Raw genomic sequence first — 27,699 nt, 5'->3', positions numbered from 1 at the left:
CCAGGGAAGGTGCCTCCGTGGTTCAGGCAGGACCCAGGCACAGGGCTGGTGCTTGCAACTGGGTTTCATTTATTTAATTCCTTCACCCAATGTGGGGGAAATTCAGTTAAAGGGGAGAGAAAAACCCCATGGAAGAAGGGGAAAGAGGGGGGCAAAGGCAGGGACCCCTCTGGGTTCCGAAGCTCCCAGCAATGCCCTTCCCTCTGACCCTTGGCCGCCAGCATTAATGAAGGGGCAGCAGGCTGCTGCTAATTGCTATTGCTGTGGTTTAATTTAGGGAGGAAGGAGGGTGAATAAACACAAAATAAAATGAAACCCAGAGAAGAGCAGAGAAGAGGGGGGATCCACATGTCCCCCCACCCCCTGGGCCTCGCTGCCAGCGCGAGGGCCGGGAGGCCACGGCCGCTCCCGGCAGCTATGGGGCTGGGGGGCTGCAGCGAGGGAGAGGGGAGTGCTGGGGGGGCAAAGGTGGCAAAGAGAAGGGGGAGGGGGAAAAAGACAATGGCACAGAAAAGGGGAAGTGTAAACTTTCCTTCGTTGGGACCCTGGGAGGAGCAGGAGCTGGCCCCAAGCCCCCAGGAGCTGGCTCCGGGCCCCCAGGAGTTGGCCCCCGGCCCTCAGGAGCTGGCCCTGGCCCGGGGCTTGCGCTGCGGCAGCCCCGGGGTCTCGGGGCCGGGCTGTGCCGCAGTTCCTGGGGGCTGGGGCTGTCCTGGGCCTGTCCCGGTCCGGTGCCGGTTGCCGGTACTGTGGCAGGGGGAAGGGCCTATGTGGCGCTGGCCCTGGCCCCGGGGCCCCCCTCCTGCTCTCCTGCTCCCCTGCAAGAGAAGAGACACCCACTCTGAATTGGCACCAGCTCCACGCTGACAGCCAAAGGGGGCCAGGGAGGGGAGAAGCTCCAACCCCAGTGAGCTCCCAGTTACCTCTCGGGGCTGCGGGGGGCGGCCACTGGTGCTTCCCGTAGCTGCCTCGGGGGGCTTCCTGCTGGCTGAGGGGGGGCTGGTGGCAGTGGCACAGGCGGGGGCCGGGGGCTCGCTGGGGTGGCTCAGAGCTGCGGCCGTGGCTGAGCCACACCGTGAGCGCGTGGAGTAGCTGTTCTTTGGATGGGAAACTGGAAGAGAAAGAGCCCGAGCTGTCTGATCTGCATGGGGCAGACAGGCTGTGCCACCTGGGGACAGTGGGGCTGTTCCCAGCTACGAGGGCCAGTGGGACCAGCACCCCAGGGCATAGGTCGTGGGAGCAGCCCCAGCAGCAGCGAGACCCAGCTCCTCTCTCCATTGCCCCAGGCTCCCAGTCCTGCCGCCGTCATCCGCTTTTGGGATACGTGTGAGGGGTTTTGGTGCCGGCAAGGCTGGCAAAGGGGTGAAGAGGCAGCCCTGCTCCCTTCAGCTCACCTTGGCCAAACACAGCAATGCTCTTCTTCAGAGCCTCAAGGTCGCAGGTGAACCGTGCCACCCGGCCCAGGTCCTCATCGTACTTCCGCTCGCTCACGAAGTGCTGCAGGGAAAGAGCAAAACAAAGAGCTGAAGAGCTGTGTGACAGTCAGCTGCCTACTGAAGCCAAGGCTGCAAACACAGAGCTCGCTGAGCCAGGGGGTGCGAGTGGGAGTAAAGGACCACAGAAACAACTCCAAGAGCATGAAGTTGCATGAAGAGACCAGGGTCTGGAAGGAAGGGGTCTGGGGAAGGGTCGTTCCTGCAGCGCCAGGTTTGGGTGAGACTGGGACGAGGCTGGATTAGATGGAAGCAGAGTGAAAACCTCACCTTTATGTCAGCTCTGAGCTCGACCAGCTGCTCCTCTGACATCCGCACTGCCACATCAGTCATCTTCTTCAGGGCTTCTGCCTTCTTCTGGCGGCTGACCAGAATTTCCACTGAAAACACAGACCCCAGCTTAGGCAGCATCGATCCCAAACCAGCCCACACAGAGGTAAAGAGCCCCAGCCTGGTAAACAAGAGGTTCCCCCAGACAGCCCCCCTGTGCTCGCTCCCTCCTGCAGCAATTTACATCTCCGGGCACAGAGCTGAACCTGAGCTACCAGACGGGGGGGCACAGCGCACAGCTTTGGGAGCAGCTTGGCTGCAGGCTGCAGCTGACTGCTTCCATGCCACCCCCTAAACAGCGGGGCTCACTGCTGCTGCTGTGGGTGTTCCCGTGGGTCAGCTCCCACGTGCACTAGGCTCGCTGAGAAAGCCCTCTTGCCTGCCCAGCAACGTGGAGCTTTTCAGGAATGCATGAGGTTTATCTGCCACCCGCTGCCGTGGGCACAGAGCAGCAGCCTGCCAACTGTGCCTGGCAGCAATCACAACCTAGTCACGCTCTGCATGGCTAACTGGAGCCACAGGGCAAGTTTTCTCTGGGTAGGGAGCCACGAATGTAGGAACAGGAGGTTCAGTCACAGGAATCTGCTTCTGGGAGAGGGCTGGCTCCTTGGGCACCGTGTCAGGAACGAGCCTTACTCGCTTCTGCTTTCACTTTGTCCATTTCGGCCAGCAATGCCACCTCACGATCCATAAGGCTGGGGGGAAAAACAGAGCAGAAAAAGAAGTGGTTTAGTATTAAACAAAGAGAAGAGTCTCTCAGCACAGGGAGGGCGGCAGGGCTGGGGCCGAGGCCGCCAGGTGGCAGCAGGGACCCACCGCGTGAACCACGGCTTTTGTTCTTTGAGCCCAGGAGCTGCGCTGGCCCTCGCTGGCCTTCAACTTGCCAAGGCTGGGGCCAGCACGGAGGGGAGCCGCTGGGTACGTGGCCACCATCCTCCCGAGAAAGTCGGAGTCACCTCGGCAAGGGGCCAGGGAGCAGCAGCGCTGGGGGAGGCTGTGCTCCGATGGACTTTGGCACCAAAGGAAACGAGGGCATGAGGTTTTACAGGGTCACTCAAAATATGCAACTGGGGAGCAGTGGGGCAGGAAGAGCTGCCACAGGCCAGACATCGAGGCACCATCCCACAACAGCATCGTTTTGCTCTTAAATCCTCATTAGCTTAATTAAACCAACCAAATTGGCCCTACTAGTCTGGAAACCTCACCTCTGGTGCTCTCTGACACTTCCCAATCCCCACAGGGCTGCAGGACCCCCACAGAGCCTGTGCCCCCTTCCTCATGCTGCAGCAGGTACGAGGACGTGGCCACCGACGTCACCCAGAGCCACATGGGTCCATGGGCCGGGAGCCACGGGGGGAACAACACCTGAGCGGGTCAGAGCAAAGCATCTCGCTTGCCAGGAGGCTCCAGCCTCTGTTGCCATGAGACCGCAATTCCCCCGGGCACCACGGCCACAGCCCTTATGCAAGCAGAACCCCAAGCTCCAGGATGGCCAAATTTAGCCAGTTCTGGTTACCAAGCACCCTCGCTGAGGCAGAGCAGACGGGGAGCTCCCCGCAACCGCAGCTCTCTGGCTGTGCAGAGGGCTCTGTGCAGGCTGCAGAGTGGAAGCAGGAGAGGAAATAGGTCCTGCCATCCCGGTCAGGGCCAGGTACCGCTGGCAGCTCTGCCCTTCACCGTAAGGAATCCAGATGCCCTCCCTGGAAATGCTGCTTTTGTGCTCTCCTCTAAGCTGCACCTCAGCCCTGCACGGCTGCAGCTCCCCTTCCCTCAGCTGCTGCCGGCACAACCTGCCTCCGACATCCCCCTATTAATAGGGTTGATTTCGGTTTCTGCTCTCTAAACGGGAAAGCAGAGTCTTCTTCTCGCACGTTAGCTGTAAGATCCTCGCAGCACAGGCACGAGCAAGGTCAGCCCTCCAACGCCGACCACAGGCTTTTATTTTAGGGAGAAAGGTTTGCTTGAAAAGGGGAAGAATATTTATTTTACCAACCCTCTGAAAGGGAAACCACAGAGCATCTGAAATGCAAACTCAACCCGCTGCTCCCGCTCCTCTGCATGTCAGAGAGGGTTGAGGCAAGATCAATTTAAACAATTCCCTCTGAACAGCAGCTTTGACATTTGGCTTCTTCTGTTGATTTATCGCTCTGTCCATCTGCCTTTCCAGGGCAGGAATTGTTTCTGCTCGCAGCACAGCAGGGGCCTGATCCAGGTCAGGCACTCACAGCCCAGCGCACGGATACAACGACGCGTGTCAAAAGCTACGCTAATAAGACTTCACCTTGTTCCCAGCCATCCCCAGAGCAGCTCAGCCCAGCTCTGCAGCACCCATGGGCAGGGCAGAGGGAGATGCCCCAGCTGCCTTCTGCCCCGAGCAACATCAGCAGCAGGAATCCCTCAGAGCCTGCAGAGATACGGGCATGAAGGCGGCCTTAATGATTAGTTCAAGTGCAGGAAAAGCCTCGCAGCTCTGGTGCTGGAGAACCAGGTCGTGCTGCACCTCACCCCGTGCCTCCTCCCGAACGCACCGACACACGCCCAGCCCTGGCAGAGCCACCACCCGCTTTATTGGGGTTGTTTGGGGCTCCTTCTGCCAGGCTGCAGGCACACACGCACGTACCTTGGCACAGAGCACGGCCAGCGTCCCTTTGTAATTTAATTTACTCAGCAGAGCTCAGCTGGAGTCCTTTACCCAATTTTACAGTTGGGCTGGCTGAGGAGCAGAGGTCAAGCGGCTTTGCCTGAGGTTTGCCTGATGAGTGACTCAGATCAGACCCCGCTGCTCCTCCATCCTACACAGCTTCTCGTCCAGCAGACTCCTTCCTTCTGCCAGACCTGTTCGGAACACACATGCCTTCAACTGCTCTGTGTTGGGACGAGATCCCACACAGGACTGGGAGTACATCTGCCCCTGACGGCCAGGCTGGGCTTTATGGAAGGACAGTCAAGAAGTGCACAGGAAAGAAAAGGGGAGAAGCAGATAAACTGGTAACTGCTGGAGATGAAATAATGCTGAGCATGAAAGTCTCCTTCCTCACCCTCATCTACCTACAGAGCACAGCTCTAATATGAGCAAGTTGTCTAGTGGAGAAGATGAAGGTCAGGAACTCTGGGGAGCCTCACTGGTTAAAAGGACATCCGAAGGGCAGCCCTGACAGGCAGAAGTCAAACAAACCAGCCCAAGCTTTGCTGCTTAAATATCCTGTTTCAGTTGAACAAACCTGTTTTCAAATCAGGTTTTCCTTTGGTAGAAAGCCAGACAGGCTTTTGGTAGAGAGCTGGAGAGGCAGTTCAGCAAGAGGATTTAACTACCAGATCCTGCCTTGTGCTGTAGGATTTAAAGATGCACTAATTATTCTCTAGGTCCTTAAGGGAGTTGGGGAAAACAAAACCAAAACAAACCAGCACAAAAAGCCCCGTGTAGGTCCAATTTACACCTCACCTCACAGGCAATTGCGTCACTCTGGGGAAAAGGAAAGCAAATCTCTTCCTGCAGAGCCAAAGGCCCGCGGCTGCAGCCCTGGCACGCTGCTGGGCAGCTCCTGTGCTGGCGTTTGCCGAGGGAGGCTCCCGGTGGCCCCGTTCCAGGCCGGCACTCACCTCCCCGACACGGAACCGCGCGGCCTGTTGGGCTCAGGCAGCGCCACGGCACCGGACACATGTCTTTGACCTTTGTGAACGTGACACAGGAGTTTTGTGGCGTCAGTCACAGGGTGAGGGGTTCCACACGGAACCACACAGGCTGGCCCAGAGGGGAACATTCCTCCATACCAGGGAGAGATTTTCACAGGTGTTGTAACTGTAGAGAGGGGCGGACAGAAACCACTCAACAACAAAAAGCTGCTGTTCACAGTGCAGCACTGAATAGGGATCGGTATTGGCTCAGCAGACAAATCCGCCACCAATGTAAGAACTGGTGTTCATACAAGCAAACTTGCATCAGGGCTCCCTCAGCCATCACCAGGTTCAATCCCCTGCTTACTTTGCAGCTCTTCCAAACGATGGTAGGTGCTGGGAGCTCCAGCTCCAGCTCAGAGATCACAACTCTTGGCACAAAATGCAGTTCAGGGCACAGGGACACCCTCAACCCTCTCTCTGCAGTTCAGTCTGGCCTCCTCAGGTAAGTTTAACACTCATCCATGAACACTTTTGTCATTATAAGCACATGAATTTAAGCACAGGACAGAGTTTCACTCACTTCAGGAGAGCAATTCCTGGCAACAAAGTTCAACACAAGTACAAACACAAGGAAAAGTCTGCCCTGAACAAATGAAGCTGCTACAGGGCTTCAGATCACAGCCCTCTGCATCATGACCACTAAACACTCCTGCCTTGGAGGCCACAGACAGTGTTCAGATGCAGACAGCTTCTGACACAGATTTGCAAGTCTGACAAATATCTGCTTTAATCCTTCCATGCGATAGCAGCATTTTAGTTCCTTGTCAAACGTTACTCACTTCAGGCAAGGAGAAAGAACTCCCTGTGCAGTCTCTTCTGAATATTTCTTTACCAAAAGCAATCGTATTTGTCTAGTCAAGAACAACTTCTCTGTAACAGAGGCAATCAGTCGAGCATATCTGGTGTTAGGCCTGTTGGAATATCACCTTCAAGCACTTATCCAAACCAATAAAGATGTTCATTAAAACAAGACTCGACTACACTCGTAAGGAACATCACGCACAGTATCCAAAGTTTGGCTTCAAATGGAGGCAGCGGTGCTGCACAGGATGATCTCTCATGTGTACTTAAACCTTCAACAGGATCCAACCTCATATTAAACCAGATTTTGAAGATTTGAGATAGGAATGTTTATTTCTCAAGGACAGGCAGTGCTGTGCCCCGAGCTGCCCACGCTCCTCTCTCAGGCACAGCCAACATCAGCACCTCACTGACAGTATGTTCCCTGGCTGGCTCCTCACATTACCTGCATCTAAAATGACTTTATGATGGTCAGGACAACAGTCTTGTACAGTCACAGAGCCACAGATCATCAAAGACCCTCGATGGGCACAACTAAGGCCTTGCACAGTCCATAAACTGTGGGACGGCAGCTCAAAGCTGGGCCTTGCACAGTCCAGGCCTTGAGTTCCCTCGTTATGACTCAGGGGCCTCCTCGACGCCACCAAGCAGCTCTGGGGCAAACACAGCGAGTCATTCACTTGCCTGGAAAGCTCAAGTCTTACTGCAAACGTTGCCTCAACGCCTGGATCTGCTACCACAGGTAACTCACCAACTCTGCAGCTCAGCAAAGACCTGCTTCATCTTCTTAATGGAAGCGTCCATTTCCTCCTTCACCACAACCCGGTACCGAGCCAGCGACACGGTGCAGCGCTGCAGATCCTTCACTGACTTTTCAATATTAGAACCTACCAAGAGACAGAGTGAACTCAAACAGCCATGTCAATCACAGTGCTAAATCCTCCCAGCAGGGATAAATCTAGAGATGGCTTTCACCCTTATTTTAAAACCCTGCTTGGTTTTAAATTTTTCTTTCCCTTACCCATTACAGAGGCACAAGGCTCAGCATAGGGAGATTTTCTTATCAAGGAAGGTTTTCCAGAGGCTTGTAGGATGTCCCTCCACATTGTCAAATACATGAGAGAAACCAAATGCATCTCTGAGTGGCTTTTGTGCTAGGGACTGCAGACCAGGGAAGTGCAGTCTCCTCCAAAGACCAACACGCCACGTCCCTAAGTGATAGGAAATTACTCTTCCTGGGAAAAGGAATTATCTCAGAAACTAAAACTAAGGCTATTTCCTCAAATCAGGAGCTGATGGGATTGGTTATGGCTGCCAAGGCTCAGCTTGCCAGCAAGGTCCATCACTTTGCCTACACTCCCTGGAGCTCGCTGGAGCGCGGTTGCCCCCTGCCAAGTGAGATTAACAGCTGCTCCCTGCACCTTCCCATGCAGCAAGGAGGTGAACTACCACCACCTCCTCTCCCTAAGCCAAGTACAATAACTGCGATCACTTTGGAGGCTCTGAGGGCTCTCCTGTTCCCACTTGTTATTGTGAGAACTCAGCTGTGGAGAAAGCACATGGAAGAGGCAAAAAACAACCCCAAATGCAGTAGAAAGCAGCTGTCAGTTCTTGTAACGGGACTGGTCTGAACTTCTGGCCCTTTGACAAATTCTCACAAAAGATGAGAAACAACCTAAAGGCTCCGTGATGGAGCTTTTAGCCACAGAAGAATGGGCTAAACGTATGCAGTGAGACTGACTCCGTCCTCCCCGGCCTCTCTAACACATTTAGGTTTGCTGCTCCAGGCACTACATCTGAACTGCTGTCAAGATTCCTGCTGGGTGTAGGGGAGAGGAGGAGCAGAGTGCAAGTTACTGGCCAGATATGAAGAAGGATGTTAGTTCACATTAAAATCAAAGTCCAGCATGTCTGTCAGAGACAGTGCAGAAGCAGCAGTGAGAACTTGGCCAGCAGCAAGCTGCTCTGACACAGTGGGGCACACAGACCCTCAGGCCCTTACCCAGCTTCTTGTTTGCAGGTGAGACAGGAACATCTTCCAGCCGCGCCACAGACAGGGAGGCAGCAGTTGAATTGCTGGCTGCTGATCTGGACAGAGACCTGCTAGTGCTCCTGTGCTCAGGCCGCTGTCTGAGAGATGAAGGGCTCTGGGAAGGATGCATGATGAGCGATTTTGTGTCAAAGTCTGCTATTCCATTCGCTAGTTCAGGCACTGCTGTAGAAAAGCACACTCGTTTAAAGCGGAACGCAGAGAGGACGGCAGAACGCTGACTGCCTCTTTACCACCACCAGCCAAAAAGCCAGAGATCAAGGTGAGCTGCTCTTTCCTGAAGAGCCATCCACACAAATCAGCACTCAAAGCTGACCCAAAACAAAGGAGGGACACAAAAAAAGCAGGAGGCAGCTTTTCAAATGCTCGGTGCCCGTCTCTTGTGCTACCTCACAGAGACTAACCTGTTCTATCAGGCATGTCTGGCGCCGCGGCCTCGCAATCCTCCAGCTCTCTGGCATCAATTGAAAGTGCGTCCAAACCTTCGCTGAGCGAGTCCACAGACTCCGTGTCGTGGGCACAGCCGTTGACATGGAAACCGTTAATTCCCCCCTTCTCCGAGTGTGCCGACTGCTCCTCTTCAGTGGACACCAATTTCCCAGGGTCTGGGAGGCCAGGGCTCGACTCCGCTTGCGGTTTCGGTTTGGTTTTCTTCTTCTTGTTCTACGGATTAGGCATCCACACCACAAAGGAGGGGGAAAAAAACCCAGGTTAAGCTTAATTCCTGAAGGGAAAATTAAGCTTATGCTTACTGACTGAAAGTAGCTGAATTAAATGCTTTTTTTTCAGCCAGCCTGGCTGTTGATCCTATTAACAGTAGGAGGGATTGATTCAACAATGAGGACAGATATCGTGGCATTAATGAGGCGTGAATACATTATCCTCCCCCCAGCCCTGTGCCAACAAGAGCAATAGTTATCGGCTGAAGGGTGCACAAGGGATGGGCAGCAGGGTCGAGGCCTGCGTCTGTGACCCACAGCACCAGTGGGTGTTCCTGGGGGTGCAGCTTCGAGGGGCCTCTGCTAAAACTCCCCTCATTTCCCACCACAGGGCTACTCAGTCACGATTGTACCCTCTCCATTTCGTGCCAGTGCTTTTCACTTATTCAAAGGAGTCCTTTTGAATAATTATGACTTTATTCCAGTCCTGGTGGATTTAGATATTATAATATCAAGTACTGGAACTTTGCAAATCTTGATTTAACCCTTTCACAGAGGTCTGAGCAAAGAGCCAGGCAAAACCCTTGAGAAAGCTGACGTGACAAAGAAATGTATTTCCACAGAGCTCAGCATTAAACGCGGCTGTTCAGCTCCAAAGGTTACCGATGAAAAATGGAACAGCATGACTATCTGAACAGTGAATTACAGAGCTCTGTCGAAATAAAGGGACCTGATAAAGATTTACTTCAGTGCGGGGCTGTGCGTGGATTTGGGGCCCTGCAGAGGGTCAGCAGAACCAAAGCAACTGCAGGACAGAAAGCCCAGAACCTTTTTGTGTTCTTTTTTTCCCAGATGCTTCTTTGGATGCAACAATGTCATTGCCTGACAATGACATTAAATGCAAATGTGGTGAGAGGTGATGTTTACAACTTGCACAGAAGTCACCATGTAAATCACAGCCCTGGGCAGTGATACCCCAGCGATTATCTCCATGCATCAGTTCTGCCAACAACAACATGCACATTTGCTCTCTGGTTTCTTTTCACACCTAAATCAGGAGAAATGCCTACAGTTCTCTGAGGCCTGACTCCTCAAAATAAAGTGACAAATGCCTTAACACAGTGTACTTAAAAAGCATTACCTTTTTTTTGCCTGTTATGGTCCATTCTTTCAGCACTTCACTGGCATTGCCTGTAACAAAAGGCAGTGGAGGAGGCACCCACTCTGGCTCCTGCCCAGGCCCCACACCCGCAGCCAGCTGTAACACCTCCTGCAGCTAAGTTTCAGTTCTCTTGGTGGAGGTAATAAAAGCATCAGTTTCATTTTTGCTTTGGGAAGGCTCTGATGACCAGGACTGCTCCCTTACAACACGGGGCCAGCTCTCAGGAAAGAAAGAAAGGAAAAACCCCTTCTCTTTGGCTCTGTGCTACTACAGGTTTGGGTACTTGGAACCCTGTGGGAGCACTCTCTGGACTCAGAGGTTGCATTCAGGTCAGGTATCTGCTGCCTCCTCTCCCTCCCCAGAGACACTGGCGGTGTCAGGACGCCCGCAGCCTGAGGAATAGCTGTCATACCTGCTGCAGGCTGGGGGCAAAGCGCAGCTGTCAGTGGTGGCCAGTGTGGAAAGAGGAGCTGCAAAGCGACAGCCACTGTCACCAGCAACAGCCCGTTTCCCCAAAGTCAGAAAATCCATCTCATGCAGTGTGCCAGCCAGACCCACAGGGAGACCTGTGAGCCAGGTCTCAAAGTACAAACAGCAACTCTTGAAGCTGAAGACACTCCCGGCTTTGTACACATGAACAAGAGCTTCTGTCATTATCAAACCTCCCTTATCTAAAGAGCTATCAAATACTTATCTCTGCCTTCAGCCCTAGCTGGGCAAACAACTTGGGAAGAGAACCATGGTTATCTTTGTGGATGGAGCCTGCACTCGGATGTGACAAGAAGCTACGGGAGCTCCTGCTTCCAGGGCATCCCCTGCACACAGCCCTTCCTGCACAAAGGCTACTGCAGCTTCTGAAGGGGGCCATAAACCCTGCCAGGAAACCAGCCACATTTACCTTCCATAAAGGCCTGCACTGTTTTGTCCACGCAGTTGTCAAAATGCTGCAGCACAAGGACAATCTCGTTGTTGCTCCTGTTGGGGACTATGGCTCGCACAGCGCTGATCTGGAGGGCAGAGCACAGGGTAGCAGGTGAAGCACTTGCTTTATCCCTTGCAGAGCCTACAGCAGCCCTTCCACAAGCAGCCTGAACGCTGTAACCAATGACTTCCTTATAAAACTTTAATGTGCCAGGATGATTTAGCCTGAATAAAATTTTGCTTTTGACAGAGCCACAGTTAGCTCCCAGACAGAAACATATTTCACCTCAGAGAGGAGATGAAGACAGAGCATTCACGAGCTCTCCTGTGGCATGTGGTGAGTTAAAGTCTCAGAAGACACATTTACCTTCTCCTTCATGTTTTCAAAGGTTCCTCCTTGGGCCATCACAGTATTGGACTGCACATCAAAAATAAACCCAGACGGATCTGCGAAGAGAAAGGAGGGAGGGAAGCTCTCTTCTGAACAACAAGCACCCAGAGACGTTTAGAAAGATGGGAAGCAAGAGGTCAGCTCTGAGTCGTCACTTTGCCAAGGAGAAAATTGAAATCCTGCAGACGTATGGTGTTCACCACCTAATTCTGTCAGATGGCTGGCGGAGGGTTACCTCTGCTGAGAGTGAAACGGACGAGGCCCCAAGCCAGAGAACCCCAGCTGAACCCACCCAGCCAGTGCCCGCCACTGAATGCCAGAAGCCGATTCACCCCTCAGCTCTGGCTCAGTTTAAATCAACCAACCGTGGACCAAACCCACAAGCCCCAGCAGGGCTGGTGCTAAACGGGAGATGGCTGAAGCAGACCAGATCATATCGCTCCCCCACTTCCATGTCCACCCTGCACTCAGTCCAGCAATAAAGAGTTAAGAAAAGCACTGGAGCCTTACAGAAGCGGGTGAACAATTTCCTCCACCTAGAGATACAAATGGCAAGCAGACTGATAAATGGGTTTGAAGATCCAGCAGCTTGTGTTCCCTGCCAGCTACGATCTCCAAGGTAATGCTTATACCTTCCAAAAGAGACCCATAATTGAGGCAGCCATCACCAATAGGTCTGCTCCCCGCCAGCGAACAAAGGTCACATAAATCTGCAGGCCCTAGCATGTCACTGAGAGATCCTCATGAGCGCTTGGCATCACAGGTGAGTGCTCAGCTCTCCCACCAAAGCTCTGAGCAGGCTAAATTTCAGGTTTACTAAAGAAAAAGGGTAAAGCTGTTCATAGATGTGTTTCACTACGACAGGACATGCTTCAAAAGGGTATTTTAACCATATTTCAGTAGGTAACGCGCATCCTCAGGCAGGGACTGGCAACACGACGCCAAAGGTTTTACACTCTCCTACTCTGCATCACCAATCCCCATCCAGGGAGGCCACACCGTGCCCAAAGCCACCAGCAGACTTCCTAGGATGGCATTTGCCTGTGTGTGTTCTGATGCCTCAAGCTCTGTGTGGGGCCAGGGGAGCACCAGACAACCAGCTCTTCCACAAAGCCTCTCAGGGGGGTGGCTCCTGCTGCCTGGTGGCTTTGAGGACTGCCAGGAGAAGGGACACTTCCCACAGGCCAGGGGACGCCCGCTCGGTCACTGCTCTTTGTGCATTAGCTCAGCTGATGCACCAAGCTGCTGATTCACGTTCTTTCCCTCACCTCCTCTAAATAACTCGTACGCGATTTGGAGACACACCATTGACTTCTGCAGTTCCCAGACATTGATGTAGCATTTAAACCGAGATGCCTCCAAATACAGTGACAGAGTTGTGAACATGATGGAAAGGTCAGCCTCTTATTAAGGCTACAGATGAACGGTTAAATCCTTCCTCGCACCATCCTTACCCGATTGAGCCCCATGAGTAAGATTTCCTCAAGTTTCCTGAGCTCACAGAAGTTTGAGTCACTGACTTTCTAGTCCTTAATCTTGTAAATGGCTTCCAAACTCCCATCACCCAGGCTGAAATAGCAATCTTTTTTCAAAATGCTCATTGCAGAGCAGCCACCAAGGACCCCAGGTGCCAGAAAAGATGAACTTCAGCTCCCCCATGTAGCACATCTTCAGCTGCTCCATCCTGTCCCTTTCCCACATCTCTGTCTGGGCTTGGCCTTAGCCAGGACTGAGCCTATCAGCACTGAGGTGCTTCTCCATCTTCCAGTTGCCGCAGCCCAACTCCTCCTGGTGTTCGAATCTTCAGCATGCAAAGACTACTCCGTCATGCACATCTGATATTGCCCTCGAGCGCTCCCCAGAAGGGCTGCTGGCGCTTGGGTCTCTTGTGACAGTGGGTATTTGCGAGGAGGGACAGAACGTAAAGCACTCAGGCCCGTGGGGACAGAAGTCTGGCAGCCACTGGTGACTTTGAGTTTTGAATTAACAGCCTTGTGGGAAAGGAAAGCTCCTTCCCAAAGCCCAGGCTCAGACGAGGCGTGTTGTGTCTGACATGACGAGTCAGGCAGACCCTCAGACTGATCTCAGCTGTGTTAAAACACGTACGAGGCAGCACTGCCCTCCTGGTTTGATGTGGTGAACCCCAGAGATAATGCCAATGGTCTTAATTGCTTCTCTGGTCATGCCCCAGAAAAAGGAGGTGGTAAGCAATCATTCAACCCAAATCAGCCACTTTTTGGTTTCAGTGCTATTTGTCAGACTAATCAACACAGCATCTCTTAAGCAGAAATGCTAATGAAGCCAGAAGAATCCACCCTTACCAAGCATCAGTCAGCTCCTCCCGTAACTCCACTAATTACTCTTTCAGCATGAACCACAGGCAAGAATTAAAGCTGCAGACCTAACAAATGCCTGCTCTGCTTCCCGGGACACACGTGAGAGAACAGCTTCACACCCAGCACCTCGAGGAAGTCGAAGCAGGGACCACCATTCCCCCTTCAGGCTGAGCCGCACTGAGTCCCAGCTTCCTTTTGAGCCACGAGCAGTTTCAGGAGACACAGCCAAGAAAGCAAAGCACCAGCCTGACAGCTACAGCCCCTGTCCCAGCCAAACTCACAGCAGGACACTGTAGGGTGAGATTACGTGTGTGCATTTAGCCCTCCAAATCCATCCTCATGGCCCTCACGCTTCTCCTTACAAATTCTTCCACTGTATGAGCAGTTCCTGCTAACAGGCACAGAGGTACCAGCACTAAGCTCTCTCCTCACGAATTAGAGAGAAGCAAAGACTAAACTGGGGCTAGAATCAATATTCTTGGATTTGCAGATGTTGAGGCATTTCATGGGTATCAGAAAGAAAGACACAGAAACACTTTCACCATGATCCAAGGGGAAAAACCTCACAACCACACACCACCCTAAGTCCTCCTTCCCCCCAAAGAAAAATCTTTGTTGGGTTCCTGGGCTGTTCTCACTCCATCTCTGTCCCTGCTTGCTGCCTGAGTACAGGTAGGGCAGTTTTCCACCAAGTGAAACGGCCCCTCCATGTACCCCAGTGAGCAGGAACCCAAGAGCTGTTTTTTTCAGCATGCCTAAAACCGTGTCTGATGTCCAATGGAAACAAGATTTATGTGATTGCTTTGCATCCTGGGGTCACCAGCCGTTCCTGAGCCCAGTAGCTGCTTTCACTCAAGTCAATTAATCGAGTCAGAAGGGGGGAGGAGAGGGGGTACACATGCTTCGTGTGTGGGAAAAGCAGGAACAGTAAGAACCCAAGATGACTTCAGAGAGCAGCAGCAAACCAACACACCTACTAGACTCTGGGGAAGTATTTACTTAGAGATCTGGCATCAGCAAGACTACTCTTCCTTTGAATTTCTAAATTATCCCTTATAGGAGACACTGAAGCAGAAATGAGCGTAAGCAGGAGACGTGGATGCACACTGAAGGATCCTGGACGGGGATAATCACAGGACTGGTTTGCAGGATGAACTGTTTTCTCCTCGGCATAGATCTTTTGGGGAAAGAGTTATTTACAGACAGGAATATTCAGGAGCAGAACACAAACCTGTGCCCAAACTTTGCATAAACGTTTTCACAAGTCTTAAAAGTACCCTTCTGAATAGCTCAGATGTCCCCTCTGTGTTCTGTGGTGCTTCTAAGAAGAAACAGGTGGGCTTCCGACATGGTTTCAAAACTTCTGCATTATTAAAAAGAGAGCTGTCTCCTTCCCTTTCTCTCAATACTTCTCACCAGCCCTTTGTAACACTGCAAAGGGGGTTGGGTTTGCCTTTAGGAAGACAGGGATACTGGACAGACATTCCTTACCTGGCCAAGGAACACTCCTTTACAGAGGACTGGAGAATATTTGTTGACTACATTAACATTCTAGAGCAGCAGAAAAGTAGTAATTGAAAATTCAATCACAGCCCAAACAGGACAGGGCACAGCCTGAAGAGTCTGCAGCTTTAACTCTCACCTTCCCTTATGTCCAGGCTGCCGCGGCGGCACAGACTGGAGATGAGCCTGCTTAACAAAGCAGGGCGGATTCGATATCCCCGGTGGCGGGGGGAATTAAAGCCTACTCTGCATTCCTGGTCCGTGTCAAATATTCATGTTCAAGATCTTTTTACTTCTCTTTAGGAACCCAATATGTGCTGGCGCTTCCCAGCGGGGTCTCTCTCTGACACACTCTGCCCAACAGCACCGGGAGCGGCGATTGTGCCGGATTTCTCCTTCGGCTGCTGGGGATTTGCCAAACCCCGAGTTCCCTCACAGTAACAGCTTCTCATGTCTTCTCCCAGTTGTCTCCTACAGATTTCTCTAACCCTTACCAAGCCCCATTAATTCTCTTCTGCTGTTTCAAGGGGTGTTTCAAGCCCCACATGTACTCAGCACCAACGACCATCAGGCTCTGTTTCCAGCATCAGAGAAGTCGATTTCTTCATGACTTGTACTGAGGCTTCCGAGAGCATGGATACAAACACAGCCTTTTAAAAACCACTCCAAAATTATCCTGTACAATAATTTCCATAACTGTTACTAATTGCTTTGAATCGTGTATGGATCTAGCTGTCAGAGGGCAGCCAGGCTCCTCAGGTAGACACCGTTTCTGTGCCAAAGCTGCTAGGAATAATGATAAAAAAAAACCTTCCAGAGAACAAAAGCTCTTCTCCTGAGGTAGAGGACATGAATTGTCAAACCCAGTCACCTTAAATTATTAATTAGTAGTCAGTTCAAATAAAAAGAGAACCATAACGCTCATCCCCCCTTCTCCCCCCACCACACACACACTTTGGAATTAATGTTTCACACGCAACAAATAAGATCCCTCTGCAATGAGGGGCCTGACGCTGGAACAGCCACTTAAAATTCGATGGCAGAGAAAAGAAAACCAGTCTGCATATCTGAAGATAAAGTAAGGGAAAGAGCTCCTCGTTGCCCTTCTGTACCTGTCTCAAAGGGAAAAGGTTTAAATAGATCTAGTGTGAATTGCATCCCGAGCAGGAGCCACCCTGCCTCAATTCAGTGGCTTGTTTCTTAACTGGGTTCCTGGCAAACACTTGCCACAGAGAGGGCAAGTGAGCCCGGGACAGAATCCTGCCCTAAAATCCCAGTGTCCACAGGAGCTGACAGGATTAGAACTAAGTCTCGGTTGACTTAATCCCATGAGAGACCGAGACACCATTCAGATTCACCCCAGCCATACCCAGTGAGGGGAAGTCATGCACCAACCAGGGGCTCCAGTAAAATTGAAGAGTTTGGCTCCATAGCTCATCAATGACTGCGTAATTTTTTCCCCCTCCTGTTGTCTGACTGGGAGGGTGATGCAATATTAATATTGTGCAGGAACTGGTGAAACCAGAACTGTCCAGCTGGACAACTGAAATGCTACTAAAAATGTCACAAACCCCAACAGGTTATATGATGTCACCAAGACAGTGACAATAAGCTGTCAAGTCACACCTGCAGCCTGGAAAGGAGTACAGCAAAAGCAATTAACCCCTTCCCTAATTGATAACTTTGGAATCAATAGTGTTGTTTATTGACATTTGATTAAATCACGTTCACAAGCATCTTACCTTTTGTGTTTTGCTTTCTAGACATCTCAGTGCGTTTGCTCTGACGTGTAGCAACACAAGAGGGGGAAAAAACAGAGTCCTGGTCCTTGAGCACGGCAGTTAGCAGCTGGGATTCACACCCTGGCCCGTATCAATGCGGGAACAGGCAGGATACCTGGTTCAGGAAGGTAAAATCCCAGCTGAGAGGGCAAACGGGGTCTGGAGTTGTCAGGAATCTGCTGACAGGCCAGCGGAGCACTCCAGCTCCTTCCTCTGAAAAGCAACTTCTTGTCACAAAGCCCGACTGCAGCAGTGGTTATTGGTCTTTCCAGGATCTGAAAAAGAAAGAAGGAAATTTTAAAATATGTATAAAAAGGAAGGAAATAAGAAAATTGTTACTGAACTGGCCCAGTGCTGTGGCTCGAGTCCGGCCGCGTGGGGCTTCGTTGCTGGCCGAGCCTAAACCACGACACCAAGGCAGACACACCAAGGCATACCCCGAGCCTCCAGCCTCTCAGAGCCAACTTGCTCAGGCCTTTTAAGAGTAAAAAATGTTATTTTGTTTAAAAGTGTGAGATAAGTACCCAGGAAAAGAAACAAAACCCAACCACATTAAATATAAAGCAGCAAGATCCCTAAAGACTAGGTACAGTTCAACAGGCTTAATTCAAAGTTACTGCAAGCCACCGTCACTCCTGCACGCCAGCACCAGAACCTGGGAGGTTTAGAGCCTCTCATTAAAAAAAAAACATTTACAGAAATGCCAGCATTTATGGATGTCAGAGCCATCAAAGTGGACCAGCAGCACAGTCCCTGCACTTGGTGACAATGCAGATTCTTGGATCTCTCATGTTTAACGCGACCGTCATCGCAGGGAAGGCAAAATTCACTGTGCTGCCAGCACCCAAAAGCACAGAAATCTTAAAGTTAATTCTTTGCTGATTTTGAGAGAGCTGGAAACACAAACCTCCTGCGTCGAGGGGCAGCTCCCTGTGGCATTGCCTGTGTGCTTTTGCCTTGTGCTCCCGGCGCTCCTGATTTAAGGAGCCGGGAAGGCAGGAGCAGTAGGCACCACATCAACTGCGATGACAGGTTAAACAAAGAACAACAGGATACACAAGGTAAGGAAACAATAGAGACCTCCGTGCATGCAAAGCCACCTCGCCCGAGGAAGGATCTGGCCCCAATTACAGAAACCTCAAAGCTGTGTTCACAATGGAGCGGGAAGACCCACAGAAATTGCCATTTCAATATGTACTTAACTGGGGACACACAATATTTCAGTTGACACCAGGTACCGTGTAGGAAAACACACTCGCTCTTGAAAATTAAATGAGAGCGTTGACAAAGATGTGCCTGATTTGCCCCAGAATTAATGAGCAGTTGACTCCTGTCTGCCCTGAGGGTGGGGATTATTTTTAGGGATAAGGTTTACAAGCCTGAGGAATGCAGCCACAAACCCAGGACGCTGCCCCGGGCTTCACCAACGGGGTCCCGGTTTAAAAACAGACGTTTCCTATCATAAGGCTTTATCAGCTACACAGCAGTTCAAAACTTATTTCTAACCGGCGACCCCGGCAACGTAAATCTGAGACAGAGCCAGTGCTCACTGCGCGAGAAAGAGCAAGAGAATGTTTTACCTGCAAACAGAGTCCTGAAATGAGAGGTCGTTACCACCTCCTGCCTGACCTCCTCCAGTCCTCTGAATTAAACGCCCGCATCTGTTTGGATGCCTCGAGGCACTAAATACCACCTCATACAAACTGTGGCATTTGAAACTCCGCTCAGAAATGCAGAAGCTGGAGAATTTCGCCGAGGACGAGGCTGCCGTGCGGGGACTCGCGCGGCCCCTGAGCTCCGCGCCTGGAGACGCCGGCGGGTCGAGCTCCGCCGGCCGTGCCCCTGCAGCCGATGTGCTTTCGTTTGCACGATTACACCCGGGTTTCGCTTCCCCGCCTCACTGCTTTGTGTCCGCGACCAGGAAACGCTCCGGCAGCCTCCGGTACCTCCCGTGCCTTTCAGATAACGGAGAAGGAAAGTGCTCACGCACTGACCTATGATACCAGAGCCCAATGCCTTCGGCAAATAGTGCTCGGTCTTGACACCAAACAAACAAAACAGTTACCCCCAAACTGTGCTTTAGAGTTGTCTTTGCAATTTCATTTTTCAAATAATCAAGAGGAAGCATGGAAACACACAGGTACGGGCAGCAGCCTGAACATCACATCTGAGAGCACTCTGCGTGCGCTCCCTCGAGTTGTCTCAAACTTGATTCACGAAGCAAAGGAACACTTTAAAACCATCTCTGCACACGCATTCCCAACAAGCAAATAACTACAGGAACACCTTATCCTCACAGAGGCTGGAGACAAGCTGTAAAGAACAGAGACTGCCAGTAAAGAAGGTATAAGGGAACCTCCAAAAGCCTGAAAACCACGACATCTTATCACCCGAGAAATATACTTTTACCCACTTCAAAGGAAGAAAATAAGCAGTAATTAAGTCTTGGGGGGAAAGCAAAAAACATACAGCAGGTTCTGAATTAGTCTGTGGTAAGAGTACTAAAACAACAGACCAGAAACAAAACCACACTGACATATCTGAACAGTATAGAATGGCAAATCTTTACTCCTTGATGATGCAATTAATATCTCAGCCGATAAACCCCGTGGTAAGACTCCACAACAGCCCTGGCTCATGTCAGAACCAGGGCCTGGGCAGCTGCATGACCTGCCTTCATCTCTGCGGCTCCTACTGCACATCAGCTGGTGACGCCAGCATGGCTGCTGGCCAAGAGACTTAAACAGACCGAGGGGGCTGTAAAACACATACAAGTGCTTTTAAATCCCAAGAAGAGACTTCAAGACCAGTAAAACAGACAAACTTAACGCAAGTTCAAATAAATCCGTTGCAGGCAACAAGCTCCTTCGGGTGAGGGCAATATCAGTTTTATACAGGGCACTGTGTGTGTCTGTAGAAAGAGGAAAGCAGCAATAGAAATCATCAAGAAATCTACCTGCAGGATTAAAACTGAACATTGAGGTTATGACAGAACTGATGGAGGAAGAGACACAACCTGCAGAAAACCAGCACCCTCCTGCCACAGACAGAGCAACCAAACTCCTCCCAGAGCTGCCACATGAAAACTTCTGCAAATCATGCTGGAAAATGAGCATTACTGTTAAACACACGGCTATCAGCATATTCCATAAAGAGGAAAAGCGTTTGGAATGTTACAGACAGCACGTTGGAAAAGAAACAACCGCTGAATTCCCTACCCGTGCTGTTCCCTGCTCCAGCTGGGGGGATTACTGCAATAAACTTTGGGAACTCAGCAGCTCCCCATTTGAAGGAAAATAGGATAAAGTGAGAAATGTGTCTGGGTTTGTTTACTAGTGAGAAGAAGATGCTTTCACTGAGAAATGTGGAGTTCCGAAGAAGACATGAATCTGTTCCTTGGGAGGGTTTTTACTACGACTGTTTTGGGCACAATGGCCGGCCCCAGCCCCTGCCACAGCATCATTCACACCACGCAGCAGCATCTGGCTAATTGGCTTTTGAGTTAAGTAGTCCCTTAACCAAGCTATTTTAATCTTGTTGATCGAGCGCGTCAGTCACTTGTCTCCGCGAGCACACGGGGTGGCAGTTCAGTCCAATAAATCGTCCTGTTGGCAATTTATAATCATTTGCAAATAAAAACCCATTTTGCACCTCGGAGGACCCACATGTTTACCCACAGCACTGGACCCCCCCCAGCAATGTGCTCACACAAGGAGGGAATTAATTTCATAGCACATCCTGAACAAAAAACTCCCAAAGCAACAAATCCACTAGAAATTCAGGACCTCATTCTACCTGTCCAGGAAGATGACTTGGAGGAGAGGGTAGAGGGTTTGTCATGCCCACTGTGCACAGGAACGTGCTGATACGTCAGATTTCTTTGGCCAGAAGCACAAGAACAGTCTCATTTTCCCCGGAACCTCCACCAACTCCCCAGGGAATTCACTCGAATTCCTGGGGAATTCACGCCACGCTGAAACCCTGAGAGGCTGAGAGGCTTTTTCAGCAAATACCTGTTAAGTTACAGCAGGCCAACATAAACCTGTTCATTTTTCATGTCTAACGGATGCCTCAGTCATTCCTGTTCGTAGAAATACGAGTTTTGCCCCAAAACAGACCACGACCCACATTGGGGCAAGGTTTTAATTAAAGCCAGATATCCAAAAGGCAGGAAGCACACTGCTCAGCACAGTCTGACTCTAACCTGGGGGCTGCTTTTCTTTTTCTCCTCTCTTCACGTCAAGACAATCAGTCTGCAGAAGCTCCTTCCTCTAAACAACAGCTCTCCCAGCGAGGAAAGGAGTTTGGGAAGGGCCCACAGCCAAAGCCCCTGCACAAAGCAATGGCTTTCTCTACCCTGGCCAAGCATTTGCATGGAGTCAGAGGAATGATCATAAAATTTTACAATATAAAGAACCACTTTAAGACTTAAAAAAAAAAAAAGTTTCTCACTGTCACTCTCGGGGTTTGAGGCAGAGTGGTTTTGGGGTTTTTTTTCCAGTATTTCCTGAGGAAGGAACAGGACATTTAACCTCAGGGATAATTAGCTGTCTATATTCTGTTTAAATCCACACATTTATTGTTCTTCCACCAAATGCATTATGCAGAGCACGCCTGGGCATTAGCTATTCTCAAACATCTACCTCTTATGGGCTAATTGTGTATCATTTTGCAGCAAAGAGAAGTAAAACCAGGTATTGCAGGTGAGAAAACGGCCCTGTGTCTATTTTGACGATGCCATAAAACCCCAGCCAGCGCATTTAGAAACATTTAGGAGAAAAGAGCAGACCACAGAGGTTTGGGTTCTTCAGGAGGGGACTGGCACAAGATCCCTGGCTTGCCACACTCCCTTTCCAGACAGATAGGCACTGGGAGTCTCAGGGTGTGATTGCTGGCGCTTCACACAGCGCTGCAAACGGATTCGGCCCAAGTGAGACACTCTCACATCAGACACCGCATTTTGCTTTCCTGAGGCACGGAGCTCTCTGTACTTTTGGCTTCTGTCAAACCTCTCATGCCAGCCACACTCCTAACAGCACCAAAACGGAGGAAACCAACACCCAGGCCCCGAGCAGCAATGTGTGACTGCGGGAGAGTGAGACAGACCCAAATGACGTGGCACAAAGTCCCAGAGCCAAACGGCACAACACCCTGCACCTTCTACCTGCAACTTTTGTGGCAAAAGGCCTGAAGGTCTGTAACACCAAAGACCTGGCAGCCAGAGCCTTCCCAGTGCAGAGTTAGTGAAAAATAGCCCTCAGAAAAAGCCCAAAATGATGAAAATAGTTGTCAGGCTGAGGCGGGACATGGCAGCAAGAGCCCCCAGGTAGTCTGCAGGGAATCTTCTGTGGATTGTTTTAAGTCTACCTCCCATCGATTAACAAAGGCTCCACACAGAAGCTTTTGTTTCTGTTTCGGCATCTCCAGCTCCCCTGATGACCCGCTGATGGCAAGCGGCTTTGCAAGAGAATTGATCTGACCCCTTTGCACTGGAGGATGATTACACCAGAGGAACTATTAAAGCATCCCCAGAAAGCATTCCCCAACAAAACCCTGTTCTTTGCCTTCCTTCCCAGGGCAGAGCGGCATAGGTCTTGTCCCTGCGGGGAAGGTGGCTTCACAACTTCTCTGCAAGAGCTCCCTCTGCGGATCCGCTGCCGCCACTCTGCTCGCATGGGAAGCCCATCACCGAGCTCGGAACAAGAACAGCACTTCTGAGCACCCAGGAGGGAAAAGAATGGGAGGCCAGGCAGCAGAAGCCACCTTCTGATTTATTGCTGGCTTGCTTTCTCGCGGAGACAATCCTGAGTGGGTAAAGGGTGGGGAGTCAAGTTTTGGATGTGCAGACCCCTGTGGAGGCGTGGGGGGGAAATCCCATGCTCTCTTTGCAAACCATCCTGTTTTTCAGCACCCCCGTTAGTCAATTAGTTGTGCTATGACAGCAACCACAGGCCACAGAGCAAGATCTCCATGCACATAAGCGCGGATTCCTGCCCCTGGGAGTTAGCTGCCGGGTCAGGAGAGGAGGAGAGACACGGTGGAGGTGGAAAGAAGGACAGGGAGTGGAAGTAATGAGTTTGCTGCGCTGCAGACGCGTACCGGCTGCAGCATAACCCAGGTATTAACGCTGCTGACTGCCGGCCCCAGCTCAGCACAGGCTGCCCCGGCAGACAGCCGCTGCCTGCACCCCTCAAGAGCTCCCGCTGTTACCCCACGCAAACCCCACTGCTCTGTCCAGCCCAGCCCAGCCTGCCGTCCCACGGCTCCGTCCAGCCCAGGCCGCCAGCCCGTTCGCAGCGCCCCACGGGCCCCCAGCGCCTGTCCCCACCCGCAGGCCCCCTCCCCAGCCTGCCTGCTCTGCCCGCCCCCTGCCCTTGACCGGAGCTTGTGCCGGGGGCACCTTCCCGCTGCCCAGGCCCCTCAGCCCACCACTGCCGCTTTTCCTTCCCCAGCCGCTGCCTGCCCCGCACAGGGCAACCCCTTCCCGTGCAGCCCCGCTGCTGACCCTTCCTGCAGGGTCAGAGGCTGCTCTCTTCCCTGCAGAGCCTCCCCGCCCCACACTCGGCCCCTCGGCTCCCTCTCGCCCCCCAGCAGGCCCCTCAGCTCCCCGATTGCCCTCACAAGGCCCCTCTCGCCCCCTCCTCCCCTCACAAGGCCCCTCAGCCCTCCCCAACCGTCACACGGCTTCCCCGGCCCGGCCCGGCCCGGCCCCCGGCTGCGCCCGCCCCGCGTCCCGTGGCCGCCCCACACTCACCGGCCGCGGCGGGACCCGCTCGCCCCCCCCCGACCCCCCCCTCACCTCAGGCCGCCGCGATGTACCGGGGAGGGGGCGGGGGCCGCGGCCCGACAGGAGCCCTCAGGCCGCACCAGCCAATCAGAACGCGGCTACCACTCGGTGGCCAATGGCGGCGCGATATCGCCGCACCGCGCCCGCCCCCCTAGAGGACTTCGCCAATGAAAGGGCGAGGAAGGCCCGACTCAGCCCGCCCTTCTTCGGCTGTAGCCAATCAGAAGCGACGCGAGGGCCGGGCCAAACGCTCTTGGCCAGTGAGAGGACAGAGTGGAGCCTCGGGGCGCGCGGAGGGCGGCATCCCGCCAGCCAATGGCGAAGGCGTATGTCCGACTGCGCTGCAAAGGCCCCGCCCTCTCCCGCCTCCGCCGAGCGAGAAGGGCGGGACCCACCTCCGCCGTCAGCCAATCGGATCCGGCGCTGCCGAAGCCCCGCCTCCTCGGCGGGGCGGGGCGGGGCCGTGGTCGCCGAACGTGGACGGAAATTGCCGAGAGGCTCCGCCCTGCGCGGAAACGCTCGAATGCGCTCGGCCTCGGCCGGCGGAGCGGGGCGAGGCTGAACTGAGCGCCGAGGCCGCGGGTTCGAGGCCCCAGTCCGCCCGGCCCGGCCCCGCGGCCTCAGCTCCCCTCGACCCGAGGGAATGGAAGGACGGGACAAGCCGCAGCGAGACTGAACCCTCGTGTTTATGCATCCCGCCGGCAACGTCACCCCGCCGGCGCTCTCCTGGGCCCCAGCAGCTCCTCATAGGCCTCCTGCAGCTCGATGAAGCGCTTCTCAGCCTCCTCGGCCCGGTGACGGTTGTGGTCCGGGTGCCAAAGCTTCACCAGCTCCCGGTAGCTGCGGTGCACGTCCTCTGTAGAGGAGCCAGCTGGGAGGCCCAGCACCTGTGGGTGAAAGGGGTGCACTGGATTGAGCTGTAGGGACCCTGCCAGGCGCTTCCCCCCTCCCCGGAGCTGCATTTGCCCTCAGCATCTGCAGGGGACCCCAAAAACGGTGTTTGCCTCCCCCAGCACCCCCACCGCAGCGTCTCCCCCCCTCCCTGGCGCTGCATCCCGCACCTTGTACGCCCGCTGCTGCCGCTCGCTCCAGCTGCTTGGATGGAAGCCAGCGCTGTGGTCCCGCACCAGTGACCCCCTGGCCAAGCCCAGGACCTCTGCCAGGAGCCAGCCAGCATGCAGGGGCAGGAGCAGCAGCTCGGCGGCAGCACGGGGCAGAGCCAGGAGGGTGCTCAGCACCCCGGCGGCGCCGCAGAGCCCGCGGCAGGCGAGCGGGGCGGTGAAGGCCAGACATGCCAGCCCCAGGTGGTAGAGCCGGGCAGCCAGCCGGGCCCGAGGCATCCTCTGGGGCTTGTAGCGCCGGTGGCGCTGGGCGATGATGCTGGCGGTCAGGCTGGTGGGCAGCACCGCCAGCACCCGGCCCTGGAAGACGAGGGAGGTGAGGAAGGCTGCAGATAGGATGCCAGGTGCCTCTGCTGTCTGGTCCCCCACCGAGGATACCAGCAGCACCCCCAGCCCCACGGCCAGGGGCTGTGCCAGCAGTGCTGGCACCCAGGGCAGCCCCAGAGCTGCCAACAGTCCAAAATACATCCCCACAGCCACCTGCCCCGCCAGGCGCAGGGGGCTGAGGGCTGGCACAGGCCCACTGTGGTCCCTGCGCGCCCCAGCCCCGTTGGCAGCGGCCACCCAGCCAGGGAGGTGCCAGAAGTCCCAGAGCCACCCGGCACCGAAGCCGCCCAGTGTCAGCATCCAGAGCAGCGCGTGGCTGTCCCGGCCCAGGTAGATGTGGTGCAGCCCCAGCGGCCCCCCCAGCGCCCACAGCCCGTAGGCCACCAGCAGCCGCTTGGCCATTCTCTCCCCAGCTGTGGGGAGGGGCTCTGTGGGGCTGACCCTGGGGGTCACGGCCTCGGCAGGCCTCAGCACAGCCCCGGCATCCGGCACCCTATGGGATGAACAGCACAGTCAGGGATCCCAGGTCACGCCGTCCCTCCTAAGCCAGACCCTTCCAGTGACCTGTTTGCCCACCCAGGGTCCCACATGCCCACCCAGAGCTATTGCATGCCCATCTGGCCGCCAGCACCCTGTATCCCCATCTAGGACTCCCTGTACCCACACAGGACTAGTGTGTGCCCACCCAGGGTCCTCTGAGCCCACCCTTTGAGCCCACTCGTCCTGTGAGCCCATCTGCAACCCCCCAGACCACACACCGGTGGGGCTCCAGCCCGCCCTGACCCACCTCTTCCCACGGAGCTCCCGGCAGCTCTGCTCTTCCAACAGACTTTGCCCCGGCACGACAGCGGGCAAAGGGCATGGCACCGACACCGCCGGTACAGGGACCTGGCGGGGTCTGTGTGCCCCACACCAGCCCCCCCAGCCCCGTACCCCCTCCAAGGGAGCAGCCAGCGCTGGCACACCACAGGGCCTGGCGCTGGCAATGGGAGCCCCCCCAGCCTGCCCCCCCCGGGGCTCTCACAGCCGCTGTTTGCTCAGCCCGCGCCGTGTTTGCAGGGATTAACCGGCTCCCGGACGCCAATTTGGTCTCATCCATTATTAACGGCCTCGCAGCCGCCTCCGCCAGGGGCTCAGCCCCCGTGAGCAGCCCCCGTGAGGTGTAACCCCCCCCAGCTCAGCACCCTCAGCAATGCAGCCAGATGGGCTTCGGGGGTGCATCGCCCCCTACTCCCTTCTGTCCCCCGCCAGGGTTTGAGGGTTCAGTTGTGCAAAGCTGGGCAAGCTGAGGCCAGGGCAGCTGGATCCCTGGGCAGCAGGATGCCGGTGTGGGGGGGAGGGATAGTGGTGGCCCCCCCAGCTCAGCTGCCCATCAGAAATGGGCTGACAGCAGCCCCCCCGCGCCGCCCACCCCGCGCCTCGCTGCCTTCCTGACAGCAGGTCCCAGCGGCCCCCGGCACATGCTCCACTGCCCCAAGCCCCATGCCAGGGGGGACCCAGCACCCCCAGCCAGAAATGGGACGGGGGGGCATCCTGGGCTGGATGGGCACTGGACCCCTCATCGCAGCCCCCAGGCCCCTCGAGCTGTCAAAGCCTGTGGTGCTGCGCCCCCCCTGTTCCAGCGCAGGATCGATGTGGGGGAGGGTCTCACATCCAGATCGATTCCTTTAAGTATCTGGATATAAAAATGTCAAATTTCCCTTTGCAGAGCACGGCCAGCAGTCGATGGGGGGGGGGGCTGGAGCCCCCCATGGCAGTCTCAGTTGCTTGGGGTGCCAACATGCAAAGCTAGGGGGCTACCAGGGGGCTCTTGGTGTACCCCAGCCCAGTGGGGGTGGTCACGGGGGGCTCCCCCAACCCCCACGAGCACCCGTTTGTGAACGTAATTGGGGCCATTGATCAGCCCCGGCCACCAGCGTTTAAGGTATCGATTTTTGGAGCCTTCCTGCGAATTGAGGCATCTGTCACCTCTCAGAGGGACGGCGGCAGGGACACACAGGGCCGTGTCCGGCGCTGAGGATGCACACACGGGTGCCCTGACCCAGCCCCGCTCCCAGCAGGGACACGAACCTCCCCCCCCAAACACCCACCCAATGCAGCCCAGGCAGCGCGTCCCACAGGCATGGACACAGATCACACGCGTGTGCGCGCACACGGCAGCTCGAGCCCACTCACACACACTCACTCACACACCACACACACGCCAGGGCTGGCGGAGCGGCCGCGGGGCCGGTTGAAGGCATCCGGCGCCTTCCCGCCTGTCACGCTGCCTTGTCAGTTTGCTGGTAATTAATGCAAACGCCAGGGCCGGAGTCCCTCCGGACTCGTACATCACTGCCAGCGCCGGCTGCGCCGCGGCCCC

General features: G+C 54.1%; 2 protein-coding genes across 4 annotated transcripts; both read right to left on the bottom strand.

Annotated features, from left to right (window-relative positions):
• Positions 1-21: 21 nt before the first annotated feature.
• Positions 22-23,987, bottom strand: SPATS2 (spermatogenesis associated serine rich 2). 3 transcript variants are annotated; one of them, XM_062015704.1, is made up of 13 exons: positions 23,902-23,987; positions 17,064-17,377; positions 11,459-11,538; positions 11,069-11,177; positions 10,150-10,199; positions 8,754-9,012; positions 8,302-8,514; positions 7,051-7,186; positions 2,457-2,515; positions 1,761-1,870; positions 1,392-1,494; positions 921-1,108; positions 22-815 (listed from the first exon to the last, which is right to left on the bottom strand). In XM_062015704.1, the coding sequence occupies exons 2-13, from the start codon at positions 17,086-17,088 to the stop codon at positions 618-620; spliced, it is 1,530 nt and encodes a 509-aa protein (XP_061871688.1). In that variant the 5' UTR covers positions 17,089-17,377; positions 23,902-23,987; the 3' UTR covers positions 22-617. The 3 variants fall into 3 exon arrangements, with proteins under 3 accessions (XP_061871688.1, XP_061871691.1, XP_061871689.1); XM_062015707.1 differs by having other exon boundaries at positions 8,302-8,511; XM_062015705.1 differs by having other exon boundaries at positions 23,857-23,944.
• Positions 23,988-24,596: 609 nt separating this feature from the next.
• Positions 24,597-25,739, bottom strand: DNAJC22 (DnaJ heat shock protein family (Hsp40) member C22). The gene is made up of 2 exons (XM_062015337.1): positions 24,951-25,739; positions 24,597-24,776 (listed from the first exon to the last, which is right to left on the bottom strand). The coding sequence occupies exons 1-2, from the start codon at positions 25,737-25,739 to the stop codon at positions 24,597-24,599; spliced, it is 969 nt and encodes a 322-aa protein (XP_061871321.1).
• Positions 25,740-27,699: the final 1,960 nt, after the last annotated feature.

The sequence above is a fragment of the Colius striatus genome, chromosome 26, assembly GCF_028858725.1.
Source record: "Colius striatus isolate bColStr4 chromosome 26, bColStr4.1.hap1, whole genome shotgun sequence".
NCBI classification, from domain to species: domain Eukaryota; kingdom Metazoa; phylum Chordata; class Aves; order Coliiformes; family Coliidae; genus Colius; species Colius striatus.
Note: the sequence above shows the minus strand (reverse complement) of the source record. Positions and strands in the feature narration are given on the sequence as shown.

What these genes read in the sequence shown, in the direction of transcription:
- DNAJC22 (XM_062015337.1), bottom strand. Translation starts at nt 25,739, where the DNA reads ATGGCCAAGCGGCTGCTGGTGGCCTACGGGCTGTGGGCGCTGGGGGGG. An exon ending in GGCAGCAGCGGGCGTACAAG is followed by an intron (nt 24,777 to 24,950) that starts GTGCGGGATGCA and finishes TTTCACCCACAG; the next exon opens with GTGCTGGGCCTCCCAGCTGG.
- SPATS2 (XM_062015704.1), bottom strand. Translation starts at nt 17,088, where the DNA reads ATGTCTAGAAAGCAAAACACAAAAG. An exon ending in AGTGCAGGCCTTTATGGAAG is followed by an intron (nt 10,200 to 11,068) that starts GTAAATGTGGCT and finishes CTTTTGTTACAG; the next exon opens with GCAATGCCAGTGAAGTGCTG. An exon ending in CATTGCTGTGTTTGGCCAAG is followed by an intron (nt 1,109 to 1,391) that starts GTGAGCTGAAGG and finishes TTTCTCTTCCAG; the next exon opens with TTTCCCATCCAAAGAACAGC.